General features: G+C 39.8%; 1 protein-coding gene across 2 annotated transcripts in view; it reads right to left on the bottom strand.

Moving 5' to 3' along the window:
• Window positions 1–21,014, bottom strand: part of CAP2 (cyclase associated actin cytoskeleton regulatory protein 2) — a 140,739-nt gene that overhangs the window by 71,230 nt on the left and 48,495 nt on the right. For both annotated transcript variants that reach the window (XM_084872739.1, XM_084872738.1), the window contains one exon: window positions 13,985–14,062. In XM_084872739.1, coding sequence (XP_084728865.1) covers window positions 13,985–14,062 — 78 coding nt within the window. The remainder of the gene's footprint in view (window positions 1–13,984; window positions 14,063–21,014) is intronic.

Below are 21,014 nucleotides of genomic sequence, written 5' to 3'. Positions count from 1 at the left end.
GGCTTTTTATGAGTTGTGTAAGCAGTTAGAATTCATTAGAAACTCATAATTAAAGCGAACAGTATATTTACAACAACTATGCAGGACTTACAGCCACATTTTCTAATTTTAGATCATTATAATATTTTAGTTGTATCATATGTGTAGTTTGCTCTGTCTGGGCTTTATTTGTTGTCAAGTTTGGTAAAATAATAAGTTTCAAATTATATCCATGTTCCTTGGGGAAAATATAATCCAATTTGTGACTTTCCAAGAGGAATCCTGTACACATTCAACTATAGGATATTCAGTCAAAGAAAATTATGAGATTGCTGTTGTTTGAATCATTTAAATCCAATTTGTGTGTTGTGCATATAGAGAATGCATCTGGAGGAGATGGGCCAGGGCCTAGAGTTCTGCAGTTTCTGTGGCTCTAACTGCGGGCCTGCTGGTTCCAGAGGGCTGACACTGGGCCCTCACAACAATCCTACAGCCGCAAGAAAGTACTGTTTTTCACAATTTACATGGAAACCCCACACAGGGAAAAACCTGTCTAATTAGAACATTTTTCAACAGAGCTTAAATATCAGGCCAGCTGGATCTCCACAGCGCCTGTGAATTTAATCATCACACTCTTCCCAGAACCTATATTCTCTAACCATTGAAGGCTTGAGCTACATCTGTCACCCAAATCTGGTTGTGACCATTTCTCATCCTTAGCTCTGCACACCCAGAAATGAGCCATTCTGGGGTAGCCTCAAAGGCACTCATTTTGTAAAAGAGTGCCTAAGAGAAATGGCATCTTTGAAATGAAATGCCTTACTAACACCCTCTCACTTGTTCTTTCCCTAATCTTCCTTTTCCAAATTCCCATGAGGTATTCTTAATATTTTTCAAGACTTATTCTATGTGGCTGACCCATCACTTACATTTGATATCTCATTCTCTATCAAATATTGCTCCAAATGTTGAGTTCTATTTTCTTTTTTTAAAAATTGAATGTTTCTATTGATTTTGGAGAGGGAGAAAGAAGAAGAAGAGAAATACTGATGAGAGAAATAGGATTGGCTGCCCCCTGCATGTCCCCTCTTGGGGATTGAGCCCAAAACCCGGGCATGCACCTTGACCAGGAATTGAACCAGTGACCTCTTGGTGCATGGAACTGTGCTCAGCTAACTGAGCCACACTGGCCAGGGCTGAGTTCTATTTATTTATTTTGGCAAAAGTTAATAGTATCACTAAACAAAAATGCCATTTCACTCTGTTCCCTTCTTGTGCCCTTACCTATTAACCCAGCTTTCATTTATCAAACAAACCAAAAGTGATCAGGAGCCTAAACCTCTCTTCTCATCAAATTTGACATCAGATAAAATATAGTTAAGAACACAATATGTCATAAAGGCAAAGACACACCTAGTATAAAGATCACTGAAACTCTTAGGACCTTGTCAAGGGGGTGGAAAATACGCACAGAAATAACAGTGGAATGTTTCTAAAATAACACATAACCAAGTTACTTCTGTCTTGACAGAAACTACAATATTATATAGACTCTGATAAAGTTCAGAGCTATAAAGAGACTATCAGAAGGCATGGTCAATCTGTTCCTTAATCGAATAAAAGTTAGGAAGGGTGATTATGGTGGAGGCATGAGGGTGGTAACAGTTAAGATAAGTGCCAAGCACGGGAAAACATGAACTGTGACAAATAACATCACCCAGACCTCATTTCCCCAACACAGGTTCTGATACAATTGAGATAAAAGATGTGGGAGTGCCAAATGCTATGAATGCTACACAGTAAGCATCCAATAAACATTTGGTTAAAAAAAAAATACCCCGAAAAATAAATTAATGGAGCTGAGCAATTAAAAAGAGCTGGAGTACATAAGGGCCTAACAAAGGTCGGAAGCAGCTACTCACAGGCAAATTTATCTAAGAAGCGACTCCAGAAATGGAGGTACTAGTCCTCCCAGCAGTGAATGCACCAAAACCTGACAAGACATTTCCCCCTGTCTAGTTTATAAAAAGAAATAATCATCATATATGTACATTCTGTAGGTGTTTGCCACTTAGAAACCTGGAAGGGGGCAGGGGAATGATGTGAAGAACAGAGGGCAAGAAGCTGGTGTGTGTTTTCTTCTCTCGATTATCTCCTTTAAAATAAACTGCCATTAGCAAGATGCCCCTTTATTCAAGTTAGGAGAGGAGCTACGAAATGTCAAATGGTGAATTTGGCTTTTTATTAACCTGGCAAAGTTAGCTTGTTCCTGTTCAAAATTTATGCTTTAAAAATCTCTGGAAGGCACAGTGCATTTCAATTTAGGGACATATAGTAGTTTGTCTTCTCCTTAAAACAATTATGTACAATTTATTCCAGATTACTTGTAATGTTAGTGACTCAGGGAAATGTCTGCATTTTTAATTAAGAGCTAAGGATACAAATTAAAAGTACTGCACAGTGAAGCTTGAATCTTGCCCTCACTAGTTGGAGCACATAAACACTAATATCAAATGATGGTTTTGTCATGTGACCCATCCATCCCCCGGCACATACAAATATAGAACATGACCATAAAAAGTAATGGACCATGCCCTCTGCTAAGTAATTTATGACAGCGCACCCAGACTGGAATGCCAGCTGGAATTACCTTCTCTCCGACTGCTATTTTCGCATATATAGCTTTGAACAGATGATAGGAGCTATGTCCTGCAGAGAGGACCTAAATTAAGGCTGCTGGAACAATGGACAAGTAGCAAATCCAAATCAAAGGCCAAAGTATGTTTAGTTTTAAAAAAGATTTGTTGAACGACTCAATGAAAGACCTATTTAAAAATTAATTTTTGATTCAAGCCGTAAGAGAAAAACTTGCAACACTTCCAGTTTGTGTGTGTGTGTGTGTGTGTGTGTGTGTGTGTTAGATTAATGGTGGCTAGCAAGCAAACATTTAGCTTCACGGTGGAGAATGAGAAATAGTTGATAATTATTGTATTAAAAATACAAAGTGATCCCAACGTTTGACTAAACAGAGAATGAAAAATTCCCTAGCCATGTACATAGTTCCAGCCTTTAAGAAGAAACTGCCATCGAGGCAGTCTGGAACTGTAACAAACTTTGTATGAAATAGTTGATAAAACAAAAGATATTATCCTTCCTTATTGACCTTTACCCTCAGATAATCCCCAAATCCCCTGTGTGTGATAACCACCTCACTTCCTTTGGACTGCCATTCATTATCTAATTCATGTCTTCCACAAAGACAGATGAGCTAATGTGCCTTATCAGATTAAAAAAAAAAAAAGTCACCATGAGTGATGTCCAACAGGACAGGATCTTAGCAAATCCTTTCTGCCTCCACACTAACCAGGGTCACAGCTCACAGGGCCATTCACAGCTTTATTGTTGCTAAAGCAAACAGTCTGGGCAGAAGAATGACAGAATTACCCTCCTTTCTGATTACCCTCCTCTCTGCACCCTGATAAACCAATGATTAGCTTTCCTGTTGGGATTCAGCACTGACTGGGTAGCTTCAGACTGTCAGCTCCCCCAGACCCTGGTGATACTACCCCCGCTAACCCCCAACTCCCCCCCCCCTCCCCCCTTTGCCTGGTGCTTCCTTCTTCCTGAACCGGCAGCCAGGGTGTAATTACTGAGGTGCTTTTCTCGCTGTACAAAGGCCTTTTTTAGTATCATTTCTCCACCTACAACATGAGATGCGCAGAGAGCTGCTGGTGACCATATAGCAATCCTGGAGGCGTCAGTCAGCAAGCAGCTTTTACCTGCTTGAGCAGATATTTTAGTTGGGTTTAAGACTATACTCTTCTCTAGAAATTAAAAGCATTGCCTTCGGGTGCTTTTGAGTTGGCAGTGACGACCCCCACAAATTATTAAATCTTATAAAAATCTCCAATCTATTCAGTAATATGAAGTGAGACTAAAAAGTTAATCTAGAAAAGGCCATAAAGTGAGCCACCAGTTAGATTTAAAAGTGCTACTTCTTCCTGAAACTGTCAACGCAGACCACTGGGAAATATCTCTATTTGAGGAAAAGATAACAGTATAATACAAAGGATAAACATTATTATTATTTTTTTACCTTTTATTTCTCTTACACTTTTTCTTTTCTATTTTCAAGATTAAAAATATTTGCTTGGCACATATAATTAATACCACTTACTCAACAGAATATTTTCCTGATGTTTTTGTATTAAGAAAAAAAGTGTCATAACAATATTTGAAAGTAGGCATTTAGGGCCAGAATTACTTCTTTCCATTATGTTACCTGCAACATACCCCCTAACAACAGAACTTAGGACTAATTATGGCCAAACCTTTCATGAAGATTCAGCAGCCCTGACTGAGCAATGTGGTGACATTTTCTGGGCATAGATGTAAGGAACGCTTGGGATTCTGGCTTTGTTCATTCGTTTGCCTTTCCTTACAATTTCCAGACCTGTCACAAGCACCAACTAATTTAACCAAAATATGCGCTGAGATCAAAGTCACGTGACCATTCTGTTAGACAATAATTTGACACTTGATGGTAAAACATTAAAGAGGAACAAAGGATGAACACACTCTAACTAAGAAAAAGTTTAAGATGTTTGTATACATGTATCTATATCTGTATTTCTCTATACATATCCAAATGCAATAGAAACAAATTCAGCTGTTAGATTTGCAAGCAAGTTTTCCTGTCTTTCTCTGGATGGCTATTGGGCTAGTAACCTGAAAAAATCCACATGAGTGTTCAAGAAAGACAATCTATTTCCACTAAAATAGACCTTACTTTAGCCAAACCAAGTTACCCGCTCTGGCAGATTGGCTAGACGCTCACCAAATCTATGACTTCTTCATCCCAGGCACATGATTGGTTAAGTTCCTCAGCCTCCTTTGTGGCTAGGAATGGCCATGAGCCTGAATGAAGGTGGAGGGCACACATGCCACTTCCAGGCCTGGCCCATAAAACTTCGCAGGAACCATCCTGCGTTCTCTTTCCCAGTTCAATGGCTGACGATCTAGAGGAAGTGGGAGCTGCTGGATGGAAGAAGCCTGCATCCCTGAATGGCCATGTAGAACACTGTCAGCCTAAATCATAGAGCAGACTTTGTGAGAGCAAGGAAAAAAATCTAGTTGGCCAAATCTCTGAGAATTGAAGACTTTTTCCTAAAGTAGTTGGACTACCTTGGCTAACACTGAACTCTCCTCAGTTCCCTGATGCTTTCTGCTGTTCTTTTTCAATCCTCACTGTAACTTTACGAGGTAAAAACTATTATCCCCATTTTAAAGATAAGGAAACATAGGCTTAGAGTTTAACTGCCTCCCCCTAAGTAGGAAACTTGGCAAGTGGATTCAGTTAAAATGGTTCAGTGGAAATGTACTGTGGATTTTTACCAAATTAAATTGCCACAAGTCACCCTGAAAAAGACTTTAAAATAGGAGACACAGGTGAACTTGTTTTTTGTTCCAATGAGAAGGTCTGTGGTTCTAATCCAGATAGGCCCAAGTCCAAAGTTTCTACCCCTGACAACCCCCACAAATTATTAAATCTTATAAAAATCTCAAACACATTTATGCCCACTAGTAAACAGTAATCTGGATCTATTGGTGCCTGAATAATTAGTAGAAATCTTAAAGTGACCCCCACCAGGCTTTCTTGCTTAGTTTAAGAGTAACAAATCATTTGCAAATTAGATTACTGCTCTGTGAATTTTTTTTATTTTTATTTTTTATTTTTATTTATTTTTTTATTTAAATTATTATCTGTGTACATATTTTAACATTGCCCCCCCCCATACATACCCTCCCTCCCCAGAGTTTTGTGTCCATTGGTTGTACTTATATGCATGTATAGAAGTCCTTTGGTTGATCTCTTATCTCCCCCAGATCTCCCTACTCTCCCCGCTGTAATTTTACAGTCTACTTGTTGCTTTACTGTCTCTATATCTATCTTTTGGTTTGTCAGTTTATAATGTTTTTTAATATCCATAAATGAGTGAGGCCATGTGGTATTTCTCTTTCATTGACAGGCTTATTTCACTCAGCATGATGTTCTCTAGTTCTATCCAGGTTGCTGCAAATGATGAGAATTCCTTCTTTTTTATGGCAGCATAGTATTCCATTGTGTAGATGTACCAAAGTTTTTTGATCCAATCATCTGCTGACGGGCACCTAGGCTGTTTCCAGATTCTAGCTATTGTAGACTGTGCTGCTATGAACATAGGGGTGCATATATCCTTTCTGATTGGTGTTTCTAGTTTCTTGGGATATATTCCTAGGAGTGGGATTACTGGGTCAAATGGGAGTTCCATTTTCAGTTTTTTGAGGAAACTCCATACTGTTCTCCACAGTGGTTGCACCAGTCTACATTCCCACCAGATTACTGCTCTGTGAATTTAAAAATCCTTCTGGAGTGAGTGCTGGGCAGGCAGTCTCTCAGAGTTGGAGGGATGACCAGAAGGAAGTTCTCTGTGCAAATTTTCCGAGTGTACAAGTGAAAGGACCAAGTATTAGTTTTAGATTCCTTGTCTGCACACAAGAAGGCACTATTTCCTTTTAAAATGCAAGTCCAAATAAAGACAGAAAGGGAAAAGGAGGCTAGAAGAAACTCACCTCTCACTTCTGGAGGAATAAAAACCTCAGTCTCTTAGTCTTTTCAATGGAATAAAATCCACAGGGCAGTCAGTGACCATAAATTATCTTCTCTGAAGTTGGAAACTTAGGGTTATTTTTTTCTCTGTGCACCAGCAAGCATTAATAACACACACACACACACACACACACACACACACACACACACACACCATTTCATTGTCAGGACTTAGCAGTATAAGAACTGTTGGAGAAAATACGGGAAGTGTGCCTAGGAGGGAAGGAGAATGCTGGTGGTAGTTACAGCAGTTCCCCAGCCCACCAACACTTCCTATTTGTCTGCAACTTAGCTGGGGCCCGAGGAGGTGGGTCTCAGTGGGTGACCATCCAGGAACCCCTGGTGATAGCCTTCTTTGGGTGGTGCCCATCTGGGGCACTGGTTACTGGAGGCTCCATTTTCAGCACAGGCCAGAGTTTTGGGGTCACTCATGGTGGAGATGATTAACGATCATGTTTCACATCTCTCCCAGGTAATGTGAAATGTCTCTGTGCTAAATAAACACTTCTTTCAGCGCTCTCTATTCAACTAAACGCTTTCTATAGCTTTATTTTGACCTACAGGTCTATAAGTGACCACTTATAGCTTTTTATTATATAGGTTAAGGGCTTTTGAATTTTTAAACCATCATTCATAGAAAATATATATATTTTATTTCACCACCCAGTTATACAACAGTCCCCCTTACCAAGTGCACTGCATTCTGTTTCTATAAGTGACCACTTATAGACCTGTAGGTCAAAGTATGGCTCTTATTATGTGTAGGATCTCTGAAGAGGACTTTGGATGGTGAGTAAAGGGACAGACCCTGGTCTGGATCCCAGGGCCAGATCATTAATGTGTTACTGAACTTCACCTTCATGCATGTAAAATGGAAGTAGCACATTCCCTTTACACCCACCCACTGTAAAAGCAAAAGAATAGTTGGATGTGTCAGTGTCCCTTGAAATTTTATGCACCTACAGAATGGGGTTTTATTAATCATTTTCCATATGGGAATCCTTCCATCTGCTGGGAAGAAACAGGTTTCATCAACTGTCACAATACTGAAGGAAAGGTCTAGGCCATTCTTTTGCCCACAGGTCATTTCTATAAATTACAACAAGGGGAGAGAGGACAAGCATGAGATATTCTACACATTTTATAACCTGTTGTATTATATGTCACAAGCATTGTAATATATCAATGAGAGGGTGCTTTCAAAATGCAAAGTGTCAAGACCCATTAGCATATCATGAAATCCACTCAGTGATCATGATCAGCACTAGAAAAGGAAGAAAAGAGAGAGCAATAGAATGGACTAGAAGAAAAATGTCAAAATGCAGTGCACTTGGTAAGGGGGACTGTTGTATAACTGGGTGGTGAAATAAAAAATATATATTTTCTATGAATGATGGTTTAAAAATTCAAAAGCCCTTAACCTATATAATAAAAAGCTAATATGCAAATCAACTGAACTGCAGGTGGGGGATAAGGAGCGAGGGGTCCTGGACTGTGAGAGCCCCAAACTGCCAGAGGGATGTCTGACTGCCAGCTTAGGCCCAATCCCTGGGAGGGCGCAGGCAGGGTTGAGTGACCCCTCCTTGCCCCAGTGCACGAATGTCGTGCACCAGGCCTCTAGTATTATAGAATATAAAAATGTGTTTCTTAGTTCAAAATGAGAAAGGAAATTTGAAGTTGGATGTCATCACTGTCAATCAAACCTGCAGACAAACCTCTTCTCCTGCTTCTCTCAGGATAAACTGAAGGAGAGGGTGGGAGAACTCTGATGGGCAGGGAAGAGAAAGCAAATGACAGCGTGGCTTCACATTTTGGTCTGTGGCTCATGGCCTTATTAAAAAAAAACAAAACAAAACAAAAAAAACAGTTCTCTTAGAGTCTTGTAAGGAGAAGGGACTCAAGGTAATCTGTATTACCGTATTTTCCGGCGTTTAAGACAACCCCCTAATTTTACAGTTAAAACATAGGTTTAGGCCTATATTTGCTGTATAAGACTACCCCCCCACTTCCAAGGCAACACCAGTTCTTTTTTTAATAGACCGCCTCTCTGACTCTGGCCAATCTGAGCAGGCTTTTTTTTCGTTTCAAAAGTCGTCTTATAGGCTGGAAAATACGGTAGTTTTCTATTCCTGCACAACAAATTACCATAAACCTAAAGACTTAAAATAATATCCATTTATCATCACAGTTTCTATAAGTCAGAAATCTGGGCAGAATAAAGTTAAGGTCTCTGCTCAGGGTCTCACAGGGCTAATCGAGGTGTCGGCAGGCCTGTATTCCCATTTGGAGCTTGAGGTCCCCTTTGAGGCTCTTGTAGCTGTTGGCAGAATTCGGTTATTTGTAGTTGTATGACTGAGACCCCTGTCTTACTGCTGGCTGTTGGCAGAGCGTCTCTCTGAACTTCTGGAAGCTGTCTTCTTTCTACATGGCAGCTCTTATCTTCAAGGGCAGCAGAAGAATTGGTCTCCAGCCATTTTGACAGTCTTATATGTCACAACATATATGTCACCCTCCTCATAGCCTACTCAAAAGAGTGGTATTCTATGAACTCACAGGTTCCATCCACATTCAAGCGGAGGGATTATAAATTAGGTGGTGGGAATCTTGGGGTCCATCTTCAAATTCTGCTTTCCACAGAATCTCCTCTAAAAGTTAGAATTCACTCAAAGTGACAACCATCAAACGTTTAAAGCAACTTAAAAAAAAAAAAAGTGCAACTCTGCGTTTTCCAAACTGGTGCACCAGCTTCTGCAGAACCGAAGTAGATGTCCTTCTACAAGAAGCCTCTGTGGTCAAGTAAGTTTTTGAAAACATGGGTATAATAATGTTTAACATGTGTTTTTTTTTAATTTTTTTTTTTTTTTTTTTTTTTTTTTTTACTGAGCACACTGTGGGGTTTCCCCCATCATATTTAGCCCAGGAAATAGGTTTTTGGGTTTGTGTTAAATAAATCCACCACTTTATGAATATTACTATAATATTAATGTTACATCGAAGGAGCTGTTTTATTGCTCCTGCACTGTCATCTTATTTCCTCTACAATGCTTTTGTTGATCCTTTGTCTACAAGATCCCTACCTCACTTGATTGGCAGTTTGCTTATAATTGACTAGAAGCCTGGTACACAACATTTGTGCACTGGGTGGGGTGGGGTCCCCTCAGCGCCGTGGTTGGCAAACTGCGGCTCTCGAGCCACATGCAGCTCTTTGGCCTATTGAGTGTGGCTCTTCCACAAAATAGCATGGCCTGGGTGAGTCTATTTTGAAGAAGTGGCGTTAGAAGAACTTTAAGTTTAAAAAATGTGGCTCTCAAAAGAAATTTCAGTCGTTGTACTGTTGATATCTGGCTCTGTGACTAATGAGTTTGCCGACCACTGCCCTCAGCCCAACTTGCACCTTTTCTGGGAGCCCTTGGGGGATGTCCGACGGTAGGACATTTTTAGTGCTGCCGCGGAGGTGGGCTGCTGTGCGCGTCAGCCATCATCCCAGCTTGTGGTGGAGTGGGGCTCCCTTTCTGGGAGTGCACTGACCACAGGGGGCAGCTCCTGTGTTGAGCGGGAACCCTTCCTCCGCTGTGCACGCATCCATTTTGTGAAGGCATGAAGACCACCTAGGCTTTTATTAGTAAGGTAGATATAAAAAACTTTTCTTTTTTGATGGTCACCTTCTACTAAATTTAACCTCTTTGAAGGCTGGCACTCTGGCTTAAAGCAGCAATGTAGAGCACCGCACACAGCTGTGCAGTGGTGGAGTGTGTTGGCTAAGATTTCTGGGAATCAGAGTTATCCTGGGGCATTTTGTCAGCTTTGGAACTAAGGAGTTAACCAACTTCTCTCTCTCTCTGAAGCTCTCCTAGCTCATCTTTAGATTGAGAACGCTGTGAGAGATGGTTCCTAAGGGCTTTTCCCAGCTAATATTTAATATATGCCTATCCTCAAGCCCTGCCTCATCTCATAGGTGTTTGCTTTTACAGTGCTTGTTAAGCACTTGATGAATATTTGTCCACTGATTAGCTGTGAGCTTGCATTGTTGTGGGTTCCAGTATTTTATCAGTTCTCTCCTGTGTCCCAGGAGGTTGCTAGCTTCCAGCTGGCCAGGGTGCACAACCTCAGTTTTGGGCATCAGCTTATACAACCCTCAGACCAAAACTGACCACTAATGTTGGTTTGGCCTTGTCTCGTGCTTCTGCAGAGTTAGAGGTCGCCTCCATCAGCAGGGTTGGAGGCACCCCTAGGAGGTCCTCCTGCCTTAAAAATATCTTCCCTTTCCAATGCTTGAAACTCCTATTAAAGATTCATTTTATTTCAGAGCCTTATTACAACTTTAAGTAAATAATTATATGAGTAATTATTTAATAACTCATCCTCTAGAAAGCAAGTCACCTTGTATAGGCATGAAATGTGAGCAAGAAATAAATCTCACTAAGATTTTGAAGGTGTGTTTGGAGAAAATAACATAGGTTTGATATTTGACTACAGAGGGATTTTGTGCTTCTGGAGATATTAGGTAGTAACACCTAAATTCTTGCTGCCCACAGTGCAGCAGCATCACCTGGTCAGAACCACAGATTCTTGGGCCTCACCAGGGACCTGCTGATCCAGACCCTGAACTTTAACAAGATCTGCAGGTGATTAAGTGAAGATGAGAGCCTGAGAAGCAATGCTCGAGAGGTAGCTGGGCATGACAGTTGCAAACCCCTGAAATAAATTTGAGCTACAGACATAACTGTGAGAGCCACAGGTTCTGAAAATGTGGTCCCTGGACCAGCAGCATCACCATCAGGTGGGAACTTCCCAAGATGCAGATTCTCAGGCCACAGCCAGGTCCTAATGAACTGAAAATCCTGTAAGCGGAGCCCAGAAACCTGCAACTTAGCAACGCTGCAGGTGAGTCTCGGGTGTGCTGAAGTTTGGGAACCACTGCCTATGTCAGCAAGAATTGAAATTACAGGAGTTAATATTCTCCTGAAAAAAGGAAGGAGGAGGGGATGACATGGCCAGTTACAATATTGTTCCTATGAGAAACTATAACTTGCTTTATGATAATCTTCTTTATGATGTATCTTTTAGAATGTACCTGGGGAAAATAAAGGCCTGGTCATGGACTGTTCTCTCCACTGTGATGGTAACTTCCCAAATCGACTCTTGCACTGAGTGGAAGTACTAGAACAGTCCTCTGGGTAAAGATGGAGGGAATGAAAAGGGGGATGGGCAACAAGACATTGCTTTGCTTTTCACCTACCTGATACTGCTGGGGTTTATTACGCTCAGAGCACTGTAATAAGTGCTGGAACACTGCCAGCCCATGCCCTGCCTGGGTAACAGTCCCCTGGAACAGATCCATTCCTCCCCCTTTGATCAAGAATGCAGTGGAGGAAGAAGGGTGAGGCGCTATACCCAAGATATTACACCCAAGAATCTGCACAGCCACATGCTCAGATACACATTACTCCTGACCATGGCTCTTCCCAGCACATTCATTCATTTCTTCACCCAATACTTAATGAGTGACTTTTATGTGCAAGGCTGCAAGGCCAACGAAGAAGTGTGCGTGTGTGTGTGTATGTGTGTGTGTGTGTGTGTGTGTGTGTGCGCACACACACGCACGTGTGTGCTTGAAGAAGGGATTGAGTGGGGCACTGGCCAAGTAAGTCATGGTTCTTCCTTCCATCTGAGACTCTTTTTTTTTGCTTTAGATAATCTTTTATTTAAGCATGAAAGAAATTGCAAGGCTCAACCAAGGTCATGTTAAATGTTAACTTCTCCTAGGAATTGAGGCTGAAAGGCCATCTGAGACTCTTGATGATGCATTGAGGTTACTTCTCTCACTTTAATCACAGAAAGGCCGGCTAAGTCTGTCTCTTGAATGCATCACATTGTGATTTCCTAGTATCACTGTTCTCTTTTGCAAAAGGGGGGAAATCAGGGACTGAGAAAGCCAAGGAAGAAAATGCATCCACAGCAGAACACAATGTTTCCATCCCTACAAAGCTGTCTGCCTAGGCCGTGTGCTAACTCGTTTCCTGTAAGGGAAATGATCCATCTATCTACCCAGGTGAGCCTTTGGTAGCTCTAGCTACAAACTTTCAAGGCCAAGACCACTTTCTGACCAATTAAATCAGAACCTCTTGGAGTGAGAACTAGGCACTGATATTTAAAAAATAGAGATGCCACTGCACAGGCAGGGCCGGGGACCACGGTTCCAGGGAGGGTCTAGGGTCTTAAGTGTTGGTCCTTTATGGAGCTGAGCTTCATTCTCTGAAAGTCAAAGTCCTGGTTTCCCTTTTTCAGCTTCACTTTTTCAATTTCAGGAGTTTGTTTTAGAATTAAAAGTGAGCTTTTAAATTGAAGATATTGTGTTAAAATGAGTATTCAATGACTATTGAATATACCAAAATTCAGATGCAGAACAATTATTTTTTCTTATTTAATAAAGAATGCTGGTAATAGATATACTTTTTAGCCTATCTATACTACTTATGAAATAGAAGATTATCAAATCATACATAGAATATATATATATATATATATATATATATATATATATATATGATTATAGATGTGAACACATTTTGATAACAAAGCAGCACAAAGTATGAACTAAAAAGTAATAGTAAACACTTTCTTGATTCTAAAACTATTATAAGAATAAAAAGAATAGGATAGGAGAGGGTGGGTGGGAGGGAAGAGATCAACCAATGAACTTGTATGCAAATATGGATAATCCATGGACACAGGCAATAGGTGAAGGCCTGGGATGGGAGGTGGGGGCGGGTTGGAAGAGGTCAATGGGGGAAAAGGGAACATATGCAATATTTTCAACAATAAAGATTAAAGAATAAACTGTTCATTCAAAATTAAAACAAGATACAGGTGACATAAATAAATTGACCTTTTCTTTCAATTAAAAAAAATATATATATTTTATTGATTTTTGTACAGAGAGGAAGGGAGAGAGATAGAGAGCTAGAAACATCGATGAGAGAGAGTCATCGATCAGCTGCCTCTTGCACACCCCCTACTGGTGATATGCCCGCAACCAAGGTACATGCCCTTGACCGGAATTGAACCCGGGTCCCTTCAGTCCCCAAGCCGACGCTCTATCCATTGAGGCAAACCGGTTTCGGCATAAATAAATAAATTGACCTTTTAAACTGGTGATGTCAATTGTTACAGTATGAATTTGGCCATAATACGATTATGAAGACAAAAGAAATGTTCCATATCATGGTCTGGCTTAGAGACAGAACCTACACGTGCTATAACTCTCATTTTCAGGTTGTCACTCACAGCAACTGGTTCTGTTGCTTCCTGTTTTTTCTCACACTGCCCATTTCCTGACCAGGGCTGCACTCTTACCTCCGGGGGTTGTTGGTGCTGAGAGGCCATTAGGAGGAAAGCCCGCTGGGCCTGGAAAGCGCTGTGCACCATTTCTGCCTGGGAACAAAGAGGAAGAGAAAGTTTAAATGTTTGCGCTCCTAAACAGGGTTACCATATGATCCAGAAATATCATTCCTACTATCCACCCAAGGAAAATAAAAAAATATGCTCACACAAAAACTCGTAGGTTCATAATGGCATTACTCATAACAGCTCAGATGTGGAAACAGCCAAATGTCCATCAACTGATGAATGAATAAATGAAATGTGATATACCCATACAGTGGAATATTACTTGGCATGAAAAAGAATGGAGTGCTGCCCGGCATGGCTCAGTGGTTGAGCGTTGACCTATGAATCAGGAGGTCATGGTTCAATTCCTGGTCAGGGCACATGCCCAGGTTGCAGGCTCGGTCCCCAGTGTGGAGCATGCAGGAGGCAGCTGGTAATGATTCTCATCACTGATTTTTTTTTCCTCTCTCCCTCTTCTTTCCTTTCTGAAAATAATAAAATGTTCTTAAAAAAAGAAAAAAGAAATGAAGCACTGATGCATGTACAGCATGGGTAAACCTTGAAAACATTATGCTGAGTGCATAAAGCCAGTCACAAAAGACCGCATTTGTGTGATTCCAATCATTTAATGTGACCAGAATAAGCCTATCTGCAGAGTGGTTGCCAGGGGCTGGGGGGTGGGGGTGACAGGGAGTGACTGCTAATGAGAATGGGGCTTCTTTTGGGAGTTGTGATAGCTGTGGGATTAGACAATGGTAATATCACAACTTGATGAGTATACTACAAACCACTGAATTGTACATGTAAAAAGTGAATGTATAATATGTGAGTTACTATATCTCAACAAAGCTGTTAAAGAATGTTTGAACCCCAGAATGTTTTCAATGGGTGTTTTGCTTGTCCTCTTTCATAGTGTGCCCAAATCTGTTCCCTACCTTCTGGTGGAAAGAAAACTGTCCCGTTTGCTACCCCCATAAACATATGCTCACTGAGAGCTGGTGGCTTCCACAGTCATTCATTAAGATGGTTCCAGAGGAGATTTCAGTGCTACCTGGACTCAACCCCTCAAAAAGGAGTTGAGGGCATGGGAATGTCTTCAAACACAAGGTATCATATTCTCTATCCTCACCCTCCACACACTCTTAATGAATTAATTCTTTAATTTTTTAAATATAAAAAGTTACAGAAAAGTACTAAGAAGAAAATAATTCCAAATACTCACATCCCCCACAATTAATCACTTTGGCATATTTAAAAAATTTATTTTTTATTTTATCTTTTTCGACTTTTTATTTTTTTATTGTTTAAAGTATTACATATAATAGTACATAAATCTCATTTTCTCCCCATTGACCTTCCTCCAGCCTCCCCTATCCTGTCTCATGCTCTCATCCCCCCACCCCAGTGTCTTGTGTCCATCCGTGTGCTTATATGCATGCTTACAAATCCTTTGGTTGATCTCTTTCTCCCTCTCCCCACAACATTCCCCACCCTTCCCGCTGTAATTTGACAGTCTGTTCGATGCTTTACTGCCTCTGTATCTATCTTTTTGTTCATCAGGTTATAATGTTCTTTATTTTTCATAAGTGAGTGAGATCATGTGGTATTTATCTTTCTCTGACTGGCTTATTTCACTTGGCATTATGCTCTCCAGGTCCATCCATGCTGCTGCAAATGGTAATAATTCTTTCTTTCTTACAGCAATGTAGTATTCCATTGTGTAGATGTATCACAGTTTTCTAATCCACTCATCTACTGATGGCATTTAGGCTGTTTCCAAATCTTAGCTATGGTGAATTGTGCTGCTATGAACATAGGGATTCATATATCCTTTCTGATTGATGTTTCTAGTTTCTTGGGATATATCCCTAGAAGTGGGATTATTGTGTCAAATGGGAGTTCCATTTTTAGTTTTTTTGAGGAAATGCCATACTGTTCTCCACAGTGGCTGCACCAGTCTGCATTCCCACCAGCAGTGTACGAGGGTTCCTTTTTCTCTGAATCCTCGTCGGCACTTGTCATTTGTTGATGATAGCCATTCTGACAGGGTGTGAGATGGTGCCACATGGTCGGTTTTTGTTTTTGTTTTTTAAAAAAATATATATTTTATTGATTTTTTAAGAGAGGAAGAGAGAAGGACAGAGAGTTAGAAACATTGATGAGAGAGAATCATCGATCAGCTGCCTCCTGCACACCCCCTACTGGGGATGTGCCCGCAACCAATGTACATGCCCTTGACTGGAATAGAACCTGGGACCCTCCAGTCCGCAGGCTGATGCTCTACTGCTGAGCCAAACCAGTTTCGGCCACATTGTCATTTTGATTTGCATCTCTTGGATAATCTATTTTGGCTCAGTGGATAGAGCGTTGGCCTGGGGACTGAAGGGTCCCAGGTTCGATCTGGTCAAGGGCATGTACCTTGGTTGTGGGCACATCCTCAATAGGGGGTGTGCAGGAGCAGCTGATTGATGTTTCTCTCTCATTGATGTTTCTAAATCTCTATCCCTTTCCCTTCCTCTCTGTAAAAAACAAAAACAAAACACAAAACAATAAAAAATATATTTTTTTAGTTTTTAAGAAAATTTGCACAATTGTTTTCAGTAACACAAAGCATAATGATATAGAATAGATTTTTAAATGCTGAAGGTTAGAAAAATTAAAGTTTTAAAAAATACCTCACAACCTAGAAAAAAATCATTATTAACATTAGCTGAATATTTAAGATACATGTACAGAGAGATTTTGATAAAATGAAACCATACTCTAGGTGCTCTTTAAAAAGTATGAATTTTTAATTATAACTGAATAGTAGCAATGAAAGAGAAAGATAAACTTCAAATAAAAATTTCTGCACTATATAATTATGCCATAATGATAATTTTAAGGTTAAAAATTATAAAATAATATGAGATTGGAATAATTATGTGTGGCATTTTAAAGTACATGATATAATTTTAGATAGTACTGATTGGAAATCAATTGGGAAAGATAAAAACATAAGTACTTTCTCACTTCTATCTGTAGTGCCCTATTGTCCATATTTTTTAAGTGGTTGTTTCCATTTAGACCAATTGATAGCATTCATATTCTACCTGCAATATTAATTCCCAGAGTTGTTTAGAACTAGTTCTACATTTAAACATACCTAATGGTTCTCAACCAGCTATTTTACCATGACTTCTCCATTTCTGAATTATTTGAATGTTTTTATTGACTGAACTCTCATTATCAAGTATTTTCTTCAAAACAGTTTCAAGGTTGCTTTAGTTCTTCAGAATTAAACAAGCTCTGCCTGTTTCTTTATATTTAACAACATCTTGGGTGGATGTAACATCTCAGGCTCTCTCTCCACTTTCAGATACCCTGACACTGAGCGTGGTAATGGAAAGTCTGAAGCCAGCTTGATTTTTTTTCTCCCTTGTAGGACCTTGGCTTTTTCTGGTTTGACATCTGAAGACTTATTTCTTTTTCCTTACAGTTTAATAGCTTAAAAGAGATGTTTAAGTTTTGAGCATTCTATATTCTATATCCTGGAATAGGTTTGGCCCTTCATTTCTGGGGAACTTATATTTTTCAATATTTCTTCCATTTCATTTGTTAGAAGAACTATTCAAGGACTCCTATTATAATATTTTAATGTCTTTATATTTTTTATTTTCTTTCTCTGCCTTTAATTTCCTTGTCTATCATATGTATTTACTGTGATTATATGTATACCTTTCTCCATTGTTAGTAACCACATTTTCAACATGGTTGCTTATACACATTAACATTTCTATTTAGATACGATTTTTACAATAATGTTGTTTTTTTGTTCTTGATTTGTTAGACTTTCAATTTTTCTTTTTTTATTTTATTCTTGTTTTCTAACTTTGCTTTATGCTTTTTTAAAAATACGTTTAGCCCAGCCAGCATGGCTCAGTGGTTGAGCATCGACCTATTAACCAGGAGGTCATAATTCCATTTCCGGTCGGGGCACAATGCCCGTGTTGTGAGCTTGATTCCCAGCGTGGGGCATGCAGAAGGCAGCAGATTAATGATTCCCTCTCATCATTGATATTTATATATCTCTCTCCCTCTTCTTTCCTCCCTGAAATCAATAAAAATATTAAAAAATACATTTATACTCTAAATACTAAGAATATGTTATATTCTTATTAAATCTTGTGAGGAAGCTGCTTCTGTTTCTTAAGTTTTGTTTTCCGTGAAGGCTAGTCTGTCTGTCTATCACATGCTATGTTACTTTCTGACACCATGTAGCTCCATGTGCTGACTCCTTGAGCCTTTTGCCACCGTATTGGAGGTGAGTTAATTTTCCCTTTCAAGAGACAGTTCGAAGGCTGATTGCCTTGTGCTCACTACTCTATTAGGGCCTGATGGAATAGGGGATAGGGAAAGGGAGAGCTCAGCTGTCCAGTCTTTATTTGAGAATTTGGGGGCTCATTCTTCTGGGAATATGTTAAATGTTCTAAATCAGGACTCACTTCACCTACATGAAACAGGCCATTCCGATGAAGACTTTGGATCATTTCTCCAATTCCTAACCCAGGCAGGAAGACTTCACATATGCATAGGGAAGCGGCCCTGTGGTTTCCATTTCTTGTTTCATATTTTTATCTCCTGACTTCATTTTTAGGGCATGTTTTTAAGGGGAGGGAAATAGAGGCAGAGTTAGGAACCAAAGGCTGCTCTGCCACCAGTTACTGAAATGTATTGCTTTATTTTTTACTTTATTTTTTAAATATATTTTATTGAATTTTTACAGAGAGGAAGGGAGAGGGATAGAGAGTTAGAAATATCGATGAGAGAGAAACATCGATCAGCTGCCTCCTGCACACCCCCTGCTGGGGATGTGCCTGCAACTAAGTAAGGTACATGCCCTTGACCAGAATCAAACCTGGGACCTTTCAGTCCGCAGGCTGACGCTCTATCCACTGAGCCAAACCAGTCAGGGCTAAAATGCATTGCTTTAGATTATGGCTTTTTTATTTGGTTACTATCAGTGCATTTAAAAAAAATCTTTTTCTCCCTCATTTGCGGGAGAGAAAAATTCTGATTTAGTTGTATGTGGTATAAAATTATATTCTTTTAATTCTTGTTGATTTCACCTTTAATCTCATCCTGGTTAGCTTTACTAGACATCTATTTTGGGCCAGTTTCTATTTCTCTGCCTTCTTGGATAATGGCTTACTTCTCTGAGAGATAAGGAAGAGCTAGCTTGATACATTTCCAAACACAACTAGAATAGCATCAATAGGTTAGGTTAATTTCATCTCAGTATCAATCAATATCAGAAAATTTTTTGGGCTTGAAGGGTAAATATGTTAGCTAAATGGGAAGTGACTAGTTTTCGTCATTCCACTTCATTATCAATTTTTGTATCTGACAAATTTTCCAAAATATTTACTGAAATTTTGTATCTAACTTTTCTCATTATTTCTCATCCAGTAATTTTATTTTCTACTGAGAAATGGTTGAAATCAAACCAAAATAAGTAAGCTATTTATTTTAAAATCACAAATTCAATCATCAACAGTATACCAGATTAAGTCTAATAATGTTTAAATGAGGGTATGGTGTCCATTTTGGGATACATTGTCTCATCTTATCTTTGCCCTGGTATCTGATTTCTGGGATTATATTGGAAGGAACAGAGGAGTTTTGAATTTTCTTGGAGGCCATTATGACCTATAAATGTGAAGCTCTGAGCTGCGTGAATGTTTACCCATGAATCAAAACGTGTGTTTTCAGTGGTTCCAAGAGACTGTTGTTGTCTCTAACAACCACAATTCTAAAAAGAAAGCTATTAAGTACAACTTTCCATAGCGTGGGCATAAATAAAAGAACTGCACTTCTCCCAGCAACAATAATATGGAGGTATTGTCCTCATCTATGAAAAGCCTTGCAGAGCTGACTGAATTACAGTTGCTATGGGAACAGCAATTTGGGATCACCTGACTTCTGTAGTTAAAATTGCAGCTCGGAAGCAGCATTAACAATATTTTTGTAGTTATCCGAAGATGAACACTATCATCAGCCTTTTTTACTTTCCCTAGAAACAACATTTAGCATGTTGCTAATAGAGTAATTTTCTGGTGGTTGGATTAGGGAAGATGGCCAATATCATTAATTAGTCTCTTTCCCCAATGGCCTCTCACTCAACAATAGAGGTGGAGGTTGGAGCAGAAAATGGCTGAATATCTAGACATCTGCTTCACCTCTCCCTCTCAATTTGCTCATATAGACAGATCTTTCTGAAGATTCAGTTGTGTGCTTCTTCCTGCTCCCGGGAACCCTGGGCATAATCAGCAAACTCTAAACCATATTCATTTTTAACCTCATTGGTCCGAGTTTCAAAGGATTTTCATTTCACCTGTGAGATATTCTAACCCATCTGCTTCCTGCTTCTGGAAAGTTCCATGAGTTCTCTCAACCAGACAGCATCCTATTTAGGAGCAATTTTACTGAACCTGCTGAGTTTTGATAACTTCTGAAAGGGAGAATTTGGTTCACTCAGGCTATTCAAAACATTGTGAAAGAAAAAGCCAAACGTAGGGATTTTCAGTCACGACAAATAACTGAGGGTTTTTGCTGAGTTTGTCCATCACACATGTGCAGGACTCAGTGACCTTTGTGGGTAAATATGCACATCTATCTGCTTGTGAGCACGTGTGTGTGGAGAGGAAAGGGACAGTGTTGGTAAGAGCCAGGGCTGTGCATTTTCTTTGAACCCTATCAGTTATCACTTAGGCAACTGGGGTTCTTGGACAGATAGGTTGGTGGACTACCGTGTTCTGTAATCCCTAGGGCAGAGAGTAGGATAATGAATTTCAGTAATCAGTTTAAAATAAGCCTGGGGACAAGGAGATGAGCTAAATACCAGTGTGACTTATTTTCAGCTAATCCCCTTGGGAGAGAGCTGGGTCCCCGAAGAAGATGAATCTCTGAGTAGTTGTCAAAGCTCTGCATGGCTTAGGCAGGAAAACTATGGGCTGCA

Source organism: Pipistrellus hanaki (genome assembly GCF_964339955.1).
Source record: "Pipistrellus hanaki genome assembly, chromosome: 2".
NCBI classification, from domain to species: Eukaryota; Metazoa; Chordata; class Mammalia; order Chiroptera; family Vespertilionidae; genus Pipistrellus; species Pipistrellus hanaki.
This window is presented reverse-complemented; position numbering and strand designations above follow the sequence as displayed.